Below are 14972 nucleotides of genomic sequence, written 5' to 3' on the forward strand. Positions count from 1 at the left end.
ATTGATCGTCCAATACTTGGTAAGAGCATTTTGCAAGCAATTTTCAATTTGAGATTCGAATGCTTTGTCAATATGGTCTCCTATGTCTCGGTCCTGGCACACACATGTGTATGTGTATGGATGCCAGTGGAGCATAGCTGCGTTTGACAAGCTTCAAGGAATCAAGGAACGAAGCTACTCTCAAGTGAAGCTATGGATTCCATCGTCTACGACAAATTTGTTTGCAATGCTGTTTTCATGATCATGGATGCACTTGAACAGTTTGGCATGTGAATGCCCGTGAGGCTTGTAACAGTTTTCCTTGATAATAAAATCTATTACAAGGGGGGTCGGCCCTTTCCGGCCCTAGTGCAGTGTGCAAAAATAAAATTCAGCTTCTTACTCTATTGTGTTGCGCCATTTAAAATTGTTTAATTATGTTAATAGCTTAAGTGTTTGCCAAGATTGTGCTCAACCCCGACCGGGGGAATCTCATTGGCATCAGAGCCTAGGATCTTCCTCCTTTCTGTGTGGAAGACGGTCCTAATCTAGCTTACACTAGCTGTTAGCATTCTTAAGCATTATGGCGAGCCAAACAGGTACTTCACGGGATGTAAATCCAAGGAAGAGTACATATGTGAAGCCAAGAGGAGACAATGTGCATGATGATACTCAAATGCATGAACAATACACTGCTGAAAATGTTTTTCTTGGGTCACATGATGGTATTGCACATGCCGGACAGCCATCTTATGTTAGAAGGGAAGGAAATGCAACTCATGTATATATGGGACAGCCATCTCCAGGTAAGGAGAAGGCTATACAGAGTGATGCACATGATGCTATGCAGGCTGAAATTGCAGACCTCAAAAGGCAATTATGTATGATGCAAAAACAACTCAAGGATATGCATGAAGACTCACAGTCAAGGCATGTATCTCGTGTGTCAAAGCATTCTCCTTTTGTGAATGATGCATTGGAAAATGTTGCCATGGAATTGGGGGTTCAACCAAGAGATATGGCTGTCTCTTACCTCATGGGACAAGGTGATGTAGTTACTCGAAAGGAAGGAGGGCTTAGGTTTAAAAAGCCTCCTCTTATGAATCAACATGCAGCTGAAACATCAAAGCTTAAATCTATTGTGCGACAGGAAAGAGAAGAGGCGTCTGCTACCTCTCATCATGCCTCTACCGCACATGTTTCTCCTCCCCACAGATCATCTATTAAAGCTCATGAAAGTCTTCTCAAGGAACCGACTCATAAATCAGCCCCTCCTCATGATGGAATTGAGCGATATGTTCCTACTAATGAAGCAAATAAGCAACCAATCGAGAGAGATGAAGAGGAAACGCATCAACATAAGAAGAAGAAGACTAAAGAGTTTACTGCAGGTGACAAAACAGTTAAGTTTGAGTATTTTCATGGAGAATATGATTCTACCAAAGCTCTATCTTTTATCTCCCAATTTGAAATTGCTTTTCATGAGGGAGAATTTTCAGAATCATCAAAACTCAGACATGTGGGCATGTACATGAAAGGCACTGCTGCTCATTGGTGGTTGGCCGAGAAGCTTTCCGGCAACACCATTTCTACATGGGCTGAATTCAAACAAAAGTTTTATGATCAATTTTTGCCTCCAAATTTTACTCAGGATATATGCAGGAAGTGGGACAGGTTGGAGCAAAAAGAAGGGCAATCCATTACCTCTTACGTCTCCAAATTTTGGGAGGTATTAATGGAAGTGTTACCCTTCATGACCGTTACTGAAGAAGAAAAGAAGAGGAAATTTGAGTCAGGATTGCAACCCATCTTCCAAAGAGGACTACAAATCTATCCAAACCAAACTCTTCGTCAACTCATAAACTCGGTCTTGGCTTCCGAAGAGCTTAATGTCAAATGGGTGCAATCTAGAATTGACCAAAGCTTGGGCAAGGGTAAGGAGAAAGCTGGTTTTAATGTGCAAAAGGGTGGACAGCCCTTTAGAAGAGATTTCAAAGCCATGCACAAAGCTGAAAATTCAGATTTGAAGGATGTAAAGCCCCCTCAAAGAGCTGAAAATGCAAAAGAAAAGAAACCGTGGCAGAAAAAGGGTGTTTATGGCTTGACTCCTCAACAAAGGGTACAATACATTCGTGAAGGCAAATGCTTTAGATGTGGTAGTAAAGATCACATCTCTCCACAATGCCCTAACAAGAATAAGAAGCCAGAAGAGCCTAAAGTGCATGTCAACATGGTATATGATGTACAGGGCAACACGGGACATGCAAACATGCATAGAATGGTATGCCCAAATCAATTGTGGGAGACAGGGATCCCCGAACAACAAGCCTCTTTTGGAGAGCTCTTTTTGATAACATGGGCACAAAGCTGAATTTTTCTTCAGCTTATCATCCTCAAACGGATGGACAAAGTGAAGCTGCAAATTCAGCTGTGTTGGATTTGCTTAAATGCTATGTGACAGATCAGAAATCTTCTTGGGAAAAGTATCTACCGCTTGTAGAATTTGCATACAATAATACGGTACATGCTTCTACAGGCAAGGCCCCATTTGAGATCATTTATGGCAAAGTGGTATTGCCACCTATCTTACGCACAAAAGATGAGATATTTGCTGCTGATGACTTTGTCAGGGACCTTGATATTGCCTTTTCACAAGTTCGGACAGCCATTGCACGCTCTCAAGCAAAGCATAAGAAAGCTGCCGACAAGCATAGAAGGCAATTGGACATTAAAGAGAATGACTTGGTATTGCTAAAATTTGAGAAAGCTAGACTCAGGAAGAGGTCTGGCAAGGAGAGAGCATGCCCAAAACTCTCTACCAGGTATTATGGACCCTTCAAGGTGATCAAGAAGATCAATGATGTGGCTTTTCGACTTGCTTTACCGGATCATTGGAAGATTCATAATGCATTCCATGTGAGCCTCTTGCGCAAATATGTGGGACCGGAACCTTTGGAACCGGTTATGGAAGATCCACCAGAGGTGGAAGAGCTAGAAGAGGTATTGCAGCCAGAGCAAATTGTGTTTCATAAGGAGCGAAAGTTTGCAGGTGGCAAACTCCAGAGGCGCTACCTTGTGAAATTCAAGAACTATTCTCCTATGGATGCAAAATGGATGGATGAAACATACTTCCAGGAGTATCCGCAGCTCCTCCAAGCATATTTGGAAGCATTTCAGTTGCGGTCAACTGTTTAGAAGCAGGGGAGGATGTCACTATTTGGGCATTCTCTGCGCTTCAGGCCTATGGACGAGTTCTGTAGGATGGACTGGCATCTTATGGTTGGGGACTTATGTCTACACCGAGAGCCAGTAGGCTGGATATATGGGTTGGGATTGTGTATCTGCGCCCAAATCCAGAGTGTGGTACCACGGACTACAAGCTAAATGAATAGGGAGACTGTTCAATGCATCCTTGCATAACATGTTTGCAAGTTAAAAATCCTGTCTTTGCATGAACTATTTGATTGCATGCAAGATTTGTTTGTGTAGTTCACATGTAGGGGACGCCCTCTTGTGAACCGTGCGAGTGAAACTGTGTTCTGACCTCGTTTGTGGGCTGTAGACAGGTGGTAAGTACACCACTTTACTCTTTTATGAGTTAAAGCAATGTATTCTTTGTTTTGCAGGTCCACACTTTAATAAGTGTGTCCGCCCAAGTTATAAGTGAGATTGGGCGTCCACACTTCATTAAAGCTCGGGCGGACAAACTATAAGTAAGAATAGACTAGAATTCCCTTCCGGTCGGCTAGGCGAGTGTCCAGGCACCCTTCCCACTAAATTTGTGTGGAAAAGGGATGGTTATGGACTGGGTGGCAGTATGAGGACCTGCCACCATGCTATTACTCATTTTGAAAATTACCTCTCTCTACACTCTCTCTCTAGAAATAGGCGCCCCCCTTCAAGAGAGCCTATTTTTGTTATTCTCTCTAACTTTTTGCTTGGTGAGAGTGCTGATTTTCATTCCCTCTTGCTCCCAGCTCCAATGGAAAGCTTGAAGATTCTTCCTTTCACAGTTAAGCCTCCAGTTGCTCACCTTTTCACTCTATCTCTCTCTTCTAAATGAATATGGAGTCTCCTAACCATTCTACCGCCCCCAAATTCTGCTGAAACCCTAATTTTCAGAAACCCTAATTCTGCAAAAACCCTAATTTCAGAAACCCTAATTTTGGAGGAAACCATACCAAGCTGTGCCCCTTACTCATAGGCATCTAAAGAGCCCAAAATGCCCAATTTTGGACTCATATAACCTGCTTAAAACCCTAAAAATCAGAAACCCTAATTTCAGCCGGAAGTGGAAAACGGTCACATTCAAGCTGTAGTTCGTCCGCACGGAGGTGGAGCTCGACATTGATCGTCCAATACTTGGTAAGAGCATTTTGCAAGCAATTTTCAATTTGAGATTCGAATGCTTTGTCAATATGGTCTCCTATGTCTCGGTCCTGGCACACACATGTGTATGTGTATGGATGCCAGTGGAGCATAGCTGCGTTTGACAAGCTTCAAGGAATCAAGGAACGAAGCTACTCTCAAGTGAAGCTATGGATTCCATCGTCTACGACAAATTTGTTTGCAATGCTGTTTTCATGATCATGGATGCACTTGAACAGTTTGGCATGTGAATGCCCGTGAGGCTTGTAACAGTTTTCCTTGATAATAAAATCTATTACAAGGGGGGTCGGCCCTTTCCGGCCCTAGTGCAGTGTGCAAAAATAAAATTCAGCTTCTTACTCTATTGTGTTGCGCCATTTAAAATTGTTTAATTATGTTAATAGCTTAAGTGTTTGCCAAGATTGTGCTCAACCCCGACCGGGGGAATCTCACCGCACTCTCCTCTTTGACAGGTTCTCAGATTGGTGATTCGCAGCACTTTTGGTTTGGCCACTTGAATGTGGATGCACTGCGGCGAGCTTTTCGGGACCAGATGGTCGTTGGCTTGCCAAATGTTGGCAGCAGGCAGGGACGTTGTAGTTCTTGCATTCGTGGTAAGCAGCACATGGAATCTTTTCCGAAATAGGCTTCCAGGCGGCGGGCTTCAAAACCTTTGGAGTTGGTACACACTGACTTGTGTGGACCTATGCAGACAGCATCCTTGGGAGGTTCTTTGTACCTTATGCTGCTTGTTGATGATTGTAGCAGATTCACATAGGTTTATTTTCTCTCACAAAAGGACCAAGCTTTTGCTTGGTTCAAGGAGTGGCATGTGATGGTGCTGCAACTTCTGAGAATGTTCAATTTGCTAACTTTAAATGAATATTCATAATTGAAATATGATAAGAACTCCTCTTTTAAACTAAAAGCATTCGTGCGGTTTTGTGCGGAACATGGCATCAAGTGGGAGCTGGCCAATACAGGTTCGTCGTCAGAGAAGAGAGTAGTTGAGCGTAAGAACAGGACTGTGGTGGAGATGGCGAGGACGATGCTAGAGCATCATGATCTTCCCCGTCCACTTTGGGGAGAGGCTGTGTCACCAATTGGCCGACCATTTGGTCCATCTCCAGATTTTTTGTCTCGTTCACTTGAGGCCAGGCCGGTGTCTCATGTGAAGAGGCCAGTATTTTTGCTGACATGGACAGGAGCCAGACTGGTGCCACCCGTGTGTTAGCAAAAAGGTGTCGTATGGACGGGAGCCAGACTGGTGCCACCCGTGTATGACCTGGACTGTGTTCTATCCATGGGATTGTCATGCCATGGAAGAGCCAGTATTCGTCCGTGTCTTGCCTACGGGACTGTCACACCATAGGGAGGCTCGTGCTTGGAACTGTGTCTTACCTATGGGACTGTCACTCCATAGGAAGACCAGGATTTATGTTTTACGTCGTGCCATTTTTGTGTCGACAGATATTTTGTACTTGTTCCATGAACGGGAGATATGTCCATGATACTATTTGCACATGCACTCATGTTTTGCATGTTTGAAACTGTTTTCGCATGACTTGTATTTTTGTGTTTGCCTGCTTGACGTGTTACTTACTGAGCGGGGACGCCTGCCAGTGAGTCATGAAGTTTGCTCTGTCTTCTGGCGAGTTTTGGTGCATGTGAACAGGTGGTAAGTATATTGCACATGTTGGTTTAACATTTCATATTCTAACCTTTTGATTTATAAGGTTATATGTTCACATACACTTAAGAGTGGGCACCCACTTAGGGGCAAAGGTGGGTAGCCACACTTGACTTGTGTGTGTGTGGGGGTGGGTGCATGGTCACCTACCCACACCCCCTTAGAACTGGCCGCCCACATGCAATCGTGGGGAGCCAGCCAAATCTATTCGTTTTACTCTCCCTTCAACACATATAGTAGAGGCGACCACCCTTCATGGAGAATCATCCGGGCGTTCATCTCCTCGCTTTCTTCAGGTTGTTCCATCGCATGTTCTCCCAGGCGGTTGTGCGCTCCACCTGCATCAAAACAGGCTGTGCATGCTTTCTCTCCCATTCAGGCTGCTCCTACAGCCAGTCGGCTCTCTGCAGCCAGGCGACTCTTACAACCAGGGCGGCTGCTTCTGTTCTTCTACAGTCGGCTGCTCCTCCACGTCTCTTCCTCCTGCAGGCGCCAGTGTACTATCCTCTGCTGGTGGCTGTACCCTCTGCTGTGGGCTGCGCTGGTTGTCCAGTGGGCTGCCCACTACACAAGCAGGCAGCTGCGCAGGCTGCAGCCAGCAGTGGTGCTCCTACAGCTAGGCGGCCGGCGGCCGTTATCTGCACACAAGTGGTCACTTCTCCATCTCATGCAGGCAGCGCTCCAACTTCTGCAAGAGCGACTGTCCACTATGTGTCCTCTCCCGCAAACTGTGCGCTACAGGCCGGTGGCTGCAAGCTGCCATCCCTTCTCCACTGTAGCCTGGCAACCATACAGGCTGTGTGTCACCTCCATATAGCAGCTACTCCTCTCGACATGCTGCTACATCATGGTGTTTTTCTCAAGTAACTGCGTACCGACACCATGAATTTTGGTCTTCCATCTACCATCCACAAGTGAATTTCAGATTTAAGTAGAGTATTTTTGTGATAAATCTGACAAGGGACTCTCTCCACGGCAACACCCATTCGGTGCCGGGTAGTCCAAACTCTTGGAGAACCTCGGTCCAAAGGTGCTGAGATCGGGAGAGCCAGGCATTCATACGAGAGCGCCTATTTGTGCGTGGTCTTGGAACACCAGTGGGGCGCTCTCCGCGGAGTCCAGTGAAAGCACGGGACCGTAGAGACTGGGCCACGCTAGTGGTCGTTCTGCTTCGAATATCTACTTCGAGCCTTTTGTTTGGTACTATATTCATATGTACATGGACATCATCTGGTTCTTGGAACCCATGGAGCATTGTATTTGTTAAATACTCCCAATAAATATATCATATATTGAGGGGGGGTCGGCCCGTTCCGGCCCCAGTGCTGGTGTCCATCTATCTCATTTCATTTCAATTCAATTTCAAGTTGTTATTAAGTTGTCCATTTCAAATTGTGGTATTAAGTTGTGCTATTACGCGTGTGGGTGTCCAACGGAGTCTTTCCCACTTGACGGGATCGGTTTCATTGGTATCAGAGCACGGTTGGTTCCCTCTTCATAGTGGGGAAACAAACCTGTGTACTGGACACCCCGCTTCTAGCACGCTTAACACAATGGACAGCCAAGGCAACCCTTTGGAAGTGCCTAATTCAAGGGGTCCATCTAGTGCCTCTCGTGGGTCTGATGCTCTGCGAGGAAGGCACAGGCCCCTTGAAAGGGTAAATGATAGTGAATCAAAGGAACAACTGTCTCGAGGAAAGACAGTCATGCTTGAACAAGAGCCTCGTGGAATGAGGACTGAAATGGAACATATGAGAAAACTTTTGCAGGCACAAGAGCAAGAGTTAAAATTTTTGCATGAAGATCCCCTTGTGCAAAGTGCCATTGAAGCTAGGAAAGCTGATGCAATGGTAGATGTTACTTTGGAGTCCATGGCACGGGAAGTGGGCAAAAAGCCAAGGGAGTTGGCACTTGCCTACCTCCTCCGCAAGGGTGATATCAAAGAGGGGGACGACAGAGAGCTGAAATTCAGAAATCCACCTCGCTTGAAGCATGGAGATCCCGCATCTCAAAGGCTGAAGTCTTTTATGCAAAAGGAAGAGGTGACAGTCACCTCTCGTCAGGCATCTTCTCCACAAGGCACAAAGCCTGACAAATATATGTATGCTAGTGCTCATGGAGAGCATAAAAGTCACATGCATGCAAGACATGTATCCCATGGTAGGGGTGACAGGTCTGCAACTAGAAGAGTTTTGCCCACTGAATTGTCTCATGGAGAGACATTGCTTTATGCAGAAAAGTCACACGCATCTGAGTTTCAAGTTCGTGGAGCACATGCCATCGTGCCTCATGAAACTTCTACAACGGCCCATGGAGCCCATGCAGATAGGGCTGCCCCGTTGGATAAGGGGAAAAGAAAAAGAGAAGACCATAAGCCTCATGCCAGAAAGCTCAAGGAATTTAAAGCAGGTGACAAATCTGTTAAGTTTGATGTCTTTCATGGAGAACATGATGCTTCTAAAGTGTTAGCATTTGTGGCACAATTCGACATTGCTTTTAGCGATGAGGACTTTACTGAAAAGTCAAAAGTACGCCATACTAGCATGTTTTTGAAAGGAGCCGCTACTCAATGGTGGATCACTGAAAAGATCACCAAGGATCCCATTTGCACCTGGAAGGAATTTAAGGACCAATTCTATGCTCAGTTTTTGCCACCAAATGCGGAGCAAACTCTCACCCAAAAGTGGGACAGGTTGGAGCAAAGAGATAATGAAAGCGTGCAACAGTATGTTAACAAGTTCTCGAAAGTGTTGCTAGAAGTAACTCCCTTTATGCAAATCACTGAGGATGAAAGAAAGAGGAAGTTTCGCTCTGGACTGCAACCAGCATATCGTTCGGGCATTGAATTGCACCCGAAACATACTTTGCAACAGCTCACAGCTTCTGCTCTTGCTACGGAGCAATTGGTGCTCAAAATTAAGCAGGATCAAGGCGGTTCAAAGGGGAAAGACAAGGCTGTCCCAAATCTGCAAAAGGGTGGACAGCCATCTAAAAAGAACTTCCGGGAGACCCACAAGGGTGGTAAAGCTAAAAATACCACATCTAAAGATCAGGGCCCAAGGAAGAACAAATTCGGCTTAATCCCGGAGCAAAGAGAGCAATATGCCAAGGATGGAAAATGCTTTTCTTGTGGTAGCAAAGACCACATGTTTCGACAATGCCCTGACCGCAAACCTAAGCACGAGGACAAGCAGACCAAGGCTAATGTACATGCAGTTCCTGATGTGCAAGGAAATACTAGTCATGATGCAAAAGAGCGAATGGTATGCAAGGCTTGGGGACAAATCAAGGATCACCCCGCCTTATTCATGTTTGATGACTGTGCAACCGATAACTTCATCTCTATGCAAACGGCAGCTGCATTGGGTATTGAGGTTGAGAACATGGGACCTCAGATTGAAGCCGAAGCTGCATTTATTGGTAAAGAGGTGCAGGTTACCCCATTGATAGGAAAGTTGCGCATTCATATCCAGGGCTACCTTGATAATGAACATTTCCTAGTTGCTCCACTAAATGGATGTGATGTATTGTTGGGCAAGCCGTGGCATCATAGGCTTGAGCCCCGCAAAGGGTACAAGATCAATATGATTTCTTTTATGCATAAAGGCCGCATGCATTTTATTGATGCTGGCAAAGAAGGGGATTCCATCCCACTTGTATCACACATCCAAATTAATAAAGCAATGAAAAAGAGTCTTTCTGCGTACTTGGTTTTTGTTCGTGATAGCCTTGTGCCAAATCATCAAAATGTGGATGCTATGTCTAATGATAGGCTGAATTTTCTTCATGCATTCAACGACCGTTTTGCTGATACTTTGCCAGGAGAATTACCCCCCCAAAGGCCTGAAGATCATCGCATAGATCTTGTGCCAGGTAGTTCTCCACCCAACAAACCCGCATATCGAGTGAGTGCCGCACAACAAGAAGAGATCATGAAGCAGATAAATGAGCTTTTAGAGAAAGGTTTGGTTCAGTCCAGTTCCTCACCTTATTGCTCCCCTGTGCTTCTTGTTCAAAAGAAGGACGGATCATTCCGCATGTGCGTGGACTATAGAGCTTTAAACAAGCTTACCATCAAGAACAGATTCCCAATTCCGCATATTGATGATATTTTGGATAAGCTTGATGGCTCGGCTTGTTTCAGCCGACTTGACCTGAAGAGTGGTTATCACCAGATACGAGTGGTGCCACAAGATGTCCATAAAACTGCATTCAGGACAACCTTCGGATTATATGAATTTTTGGTAATGCCTTTTGGTCTCACCAATGCTCCTGCTACGTTTAATCGTATGATGGATAGGATATTCCGATCCCATCGCAAATTCACAGGAGTATTCTTTGATGATATCTTGGTTTTCTCCAAGAATGAGCAGGAACACAGAACTCATTTGGTCACAATGTTTGAAGAGTTGCGGAAGCACAAACTTTTCATTAATGCCAAGAAAAGTGAGTTCTTCCTTTCAGAGATTCATTATCTGGGTCATATTGTATCCAAAGATGGAGTTACAATGGATCCTGCAAAGATAGAGACTGGATCCTACAAAGATAGAGACCATTCGGAATTGGCCCGAATTGCAAAACGCACATCAAGTACGTAGTTTTCTGGGATTATGTTCGTATTACAGGCTTTTCATAAGGCATTTTGCTATGATAGCCACTCCTCTACATGATCTCACAAAGAAGAAAACCACTTTCAAATGGACTTCAAAAGAACAGGATGCTTTCTTGCAGCTCAAGCATGCTATCATATGTGGTCCAATTTTGATTGTTCCTGACTTGCACAAGTCATTCGTAGTTGAATGTGATGCTTGTGGTGATTGTATAGGAGCTGTCCTAAATCAAGAAGGGCATGCAGTTGCATACGAAAGCCGTCATTTGCATGATGCTGAGCTTCATATGGATATCTATGAGAAAGAGCTCTTGGCTGTAATTCATGCCTTAAAGATATCGAAACAATATCTTCTTGGGGCTGAATTTGTAGTCAAGACAGATCATCAAAGCTTGAGATACTTTCTATCTCAAACAAAGCTTTCAGAGAAGCAGGTGAGAATGGCAAACTTTCTTTCCATGTTTCATTTTCAGATTGTGCATACTCCAGGAAAGAAAAATGTGGTGGCCGATGCACTATCCAGGAGGCCCTATGTAGCTGCAGTCTCCGTGGCCTCTCATGGGGACTTATCTGCTATGAGAGATTTGTACCATTTGGATGCTGATTTTTGCCACATATGGACTGATTTGATGGCTGGTCATTCACATGCCTCTTATGTTATCAAAGAGGGTTATCTTATGAAGGATAATTGCCTATGTGTGGTGAAGGATTTGCGTCCAAAGGTTATGGACGAATGTCACGCTCCACCTTATGCTGGTCATAGAGGTATTATGCCCACTACACGCATGATTCAGAGATATTTCTTTTGGCCAACCATGCGTAAAGACATTGCGGCTTATGTGCGTGCATGTATTACTTGCCAAGCCCACTTCCATCAAGGAAGCCCTTGCACAGGATACTTGAAGGAAAGCCATGCAGGTGGAATTGGATGCCATTGAGAAGAATAACACTTGGGAGTTGGTTCCGAGGCCGTCGAAACGGTCTGTCCTTCATGTCAAGTGGGTCTTTAAGACCAAGTATACGTCAGATGGGTCGGTGGACAAACACAAAGCCAGACTTGTGGCTAAGGGTTATGCTCAGCGGCCTGGCATCGACTATGAGGATACCTTTGCACCGACGGCGAGGATGACCACAATTCAGACCGTTCTTGCCCTTGCTTCATCTCAGCGGTGGCCCGTATTTCAGATGGATGTTAAATCTGCGTTCCTTAATGGTGACCTGCAGGAGGAGGTGTATGGTCTTAAGCAGGCTCCCAGGGCTTGGAATCAGAAGATTGATTCCTCCTTTCTACGGACTGGATTTCAGAGATCGGTTGCAGATCCCAACCTATATCTCTTTCGAGAACGCAATACGGTCACGTTAATCATCCTTTATGTGGATGACCTCCTTCTCACTGGCAGTCATATAGAGCACATTGCAATGACAAAGACTGCCTTGTCAAAGGAGTTTGAGATGACCGATTTAGACTTACTCCACTTCTTGGGATTGGAGATCTAGCAGACCCAGAGGGGGATCTTTGTCTCTCAACAACGGTATGTCCATGAGTTGCTTAAGGCCTTTGGGATGGAGAACTGCAAGCCTATCACGTCACCGATGGACCCGAACACGAAACTTACAGTTAATGCTCCTTGTGAGCCAGTTAATGCCTCTCTATACCGGAAGCTGGTTGGTTCATTGATCTGGTTGCTGAACACCAAATTGGACTTGAGCTTTCCTGTGGGGCTGTTGAGCTCATTTATGCAGACGCCGTTGAAGTCTCATTGGGACATAGGATTGCGGATCTTGTGGTATTTGCAGGGTACGAAGGATCTTGGACTCTTCTACACCATTGGAGGTGAAACGAAGGAACGAGTTTGACCCCAAGGTTGGAATGACTCAGATTGGGGAGAGGAAATCCAGATACGAGGAGATCTACATCAAGCTACAATTTTACCCAAGAGCAGTTTCATGGTGCAACAAGAGGCAACCAAGTATTGCCTTGTCGTCGACAAAGGGAGAGTACCGGGCTACTTGTGGTGCTGCTTGCGAGGTTGTGTGGTTGCGGAGGTTGCTTGGCGAGATTTCCACATAAGAAGCCCACGGTCATCTAGTGCGATAACCAGAGCTGTATCGCTATTGTTCGGAACCCAATCTTCCATGCCCAGACCAAGCACATAAAGATACAATATCACTTTGTTCGTGAGAAGATCTTGGCTGGTGACATCTTGCTTCTTTATTGTTCGACGGAGGACAATGCGGCGGACCTCTTCACGAAGTCTCTAGCTCAGGCTATGCTCCGACGGCACTCCAGCTCACTGGGGTTGGTTCCACATCCAGGAGCTAAGAGGGGGTGTTAGCAGTCATCTCTTGTCTGTACACTATGTCAGGGCCTCTATTGTGGGTGTGCCCGCCCGTATTTGGTGTCTTCCCATTTTTCCTCACTCTCCGTATTTTTCCCTATTTTTTTGGAGCTGTGTGGGCTGTCGCTGCCCCAGATGCTTGGCCGATTAGCCTACTGCTTTTTTCGTTGGCCGACTGTGCATATGGTAGTCGTGGGCTGCTGTCAGCTAACTCTGGGTTGGATGGCCCCTTGCCCCCACACTCTTCCATGTAGTATTCCGGGATTTTATTGGTGTATATAGTAGAGTTACACAAGCTTCTCTCTCTCTTTCATCTGTGTATTGCTCTCTAAAGCAGTTGTCTTCATTTCCGCTGTGCATTCTGACAGAAACATGTTAGTCAACAATATGCCGGCTGCCTTGTTCGTATTTTCTCCATCAGCTACAAACTGGATCACCTTTTCTGCATCCACTGCCTATATGGCTCTTGACCACTCCTGGAAAAGTGCTTCTGCACTCTTCCGTGTCTCTGATGCATCATTCAATGAGATGAAGTACGACTGCCCTCTTGAATAGGCAATGACACCATGAATGGATCTGGATCGACTGTCTTTCTCTTTCACTAGTAAGGTGGTCCTCAATGCCTATGATGATGGAGGAGTGTAGGTGGATCCAAACTCTGCAATCTTGCGCACCATGTCCTTGAAGTAGAAACTACAGATACATAGAAAACCAACTGCAAATAGTTTGCCCTCTAAAACAACTAAAGGGGGTCTCTTCCCCCTCAGCCTTTAGCCAAAACCAGCAGCAAAGTGAGCACCTCTTGGAGCTCCAAAATCACCAAGGTATTTTTTATAGAAAGAGATAATTTGCTCTGTTTTTGGCCTGATAATACTTTGAGAGCACGGAGAGATAGCAGAAATTTCCGTACAGTGATGTGCGTTTTTATTTTTAAATTAAGAACTTCTAATCCTTGATCAAGAATGAGATGCCAAGGCATTGTTTGTGTGTCATTGAATGCTAAGATCTCTCACCACATTGTTGCCAGTTTCACTATTCTCGACTGATTCCAGGAGAAAGCTTGGAGCTTCACGATCATCTTCTTTCACCAGGCAACGATAGGCCAGCACGGGTGTCAATTGATCCGAGAAGATGCGCCTGAACATGGGCACGAGGTTCCCTTGCTGGGACAGCTCCCGGAACTTGGTGAATTCTGGAGGAAAACATACATTTTACAGGTCGTGGGGCAGCTAGGGTAAATGAGGGGAAAATAAAAAGAGCACTGCAATTTGAAGGGGGGAAGGGGGGGAGGACCTGGGGTAGAGCTGATGGCGTTTTGTTTGTTGACTTCTGTTGCCACAGGTGGTAACTCACTGCGTGCAGCCAATGCAATCCGGTTGCATTTTCTGCACAGGCGTTCTTCACATTGAAAGGTGCTCAACGTGAAGCGATTATGAACTCAGAGCAAAACGTTACGCACCTGGGAAGCCCGCCACCATTAGAAGGTCTGAAGTGGCAGCCCGATCTGCTGCCGCTGGAGGAGGAGGAGGAGGAGGAGGAGGGTAGGGGGGTGCGACGGCAGGTGGAGGTGGTGACGCCACGACACGCCTGTGGCGCTAAGAACTCTCCCATTGAAGCTTCCATCTTACACACAGTAATCAACAAAATGGTCTATCAAATTGAAGAAGTAAATGGTAAATCTCTACCCTATAACTCACACTAAAATCTCTACCCTATAACTCACACTAAAATCTCCAAAAAGTTAGCATCACGTGTCTCATGCTGGCACTAGAGCAAGCAGGTCAATAGGCGAGTCTTAATTAAGTTTATTAGTTTGGAACGTGGGTTACGGGTACATGTATATTGAGCTACTAGTACTCAAACCGTGAGTTGTTGAAGTATGTAAAAGACATTAAGAAAGAATGGAAGCTGGAGTACAAAGGGTCAATCCAAGGGAATTTTTTCTCTTATTTTTTAGAAATCGAGGATTTCTCTTTTCTCTCCTCTC

The 14972-nt window shown here is 45.4% G+C and overlaps 1 protein-coding gene across 1 annotated transcript in view; it reads right to left on the reverse strand.

The window, feature by feature from the left end:
* The window catches only part of LOC147604411 (anthranilate synthase alpha subunit 1, chloroplastic-like), a 96621-nt gene extending 81941 nt beyond the window's left edge, over nucleotides 1–14680 (reverse strand). Inside the window, exons 1-3 of the mRNA XM_086795729.1 lie at nucleotides 14445–14680; nucleotides 14279–14370; nucleotides 13999–14177 (exon numbers count right to left, since the gene is read on the reverse strand). Of these exons, the coding sequence (XP_086651855.1) occupies nucleotides 13999–14177; nucleotides 14279–14370; nucleotides 14445–14608 (435 nt within the window). The 5' untranslated portion in view covers nucleotides 14609–14680. The remainder of the gene's footprint in view (nucleotides 1–13998; nucleotides 14178–14278; nucleotides 14371–14444) is intronic.
* Nucleotides 14681–14972: the final 292 nt, after the last annotated feature.

The sequence above is a fragment of the Cibotium barometz genome, chromosome 62, assembly GCF_041138505.1.
Source record: "Cibotium barometz isolate CiBa-2024 chromosome 62, ASM4113850v1, whole genome shotgun sequence".
Classification (NCBI taxonomy): domain Eukaryota; kingdom Viridiplantae; phylum Streptophyta; class Polypodiopsida; order Cyatheales; family Cibotiaceae; genus Cibotium; species Cibotium barometz.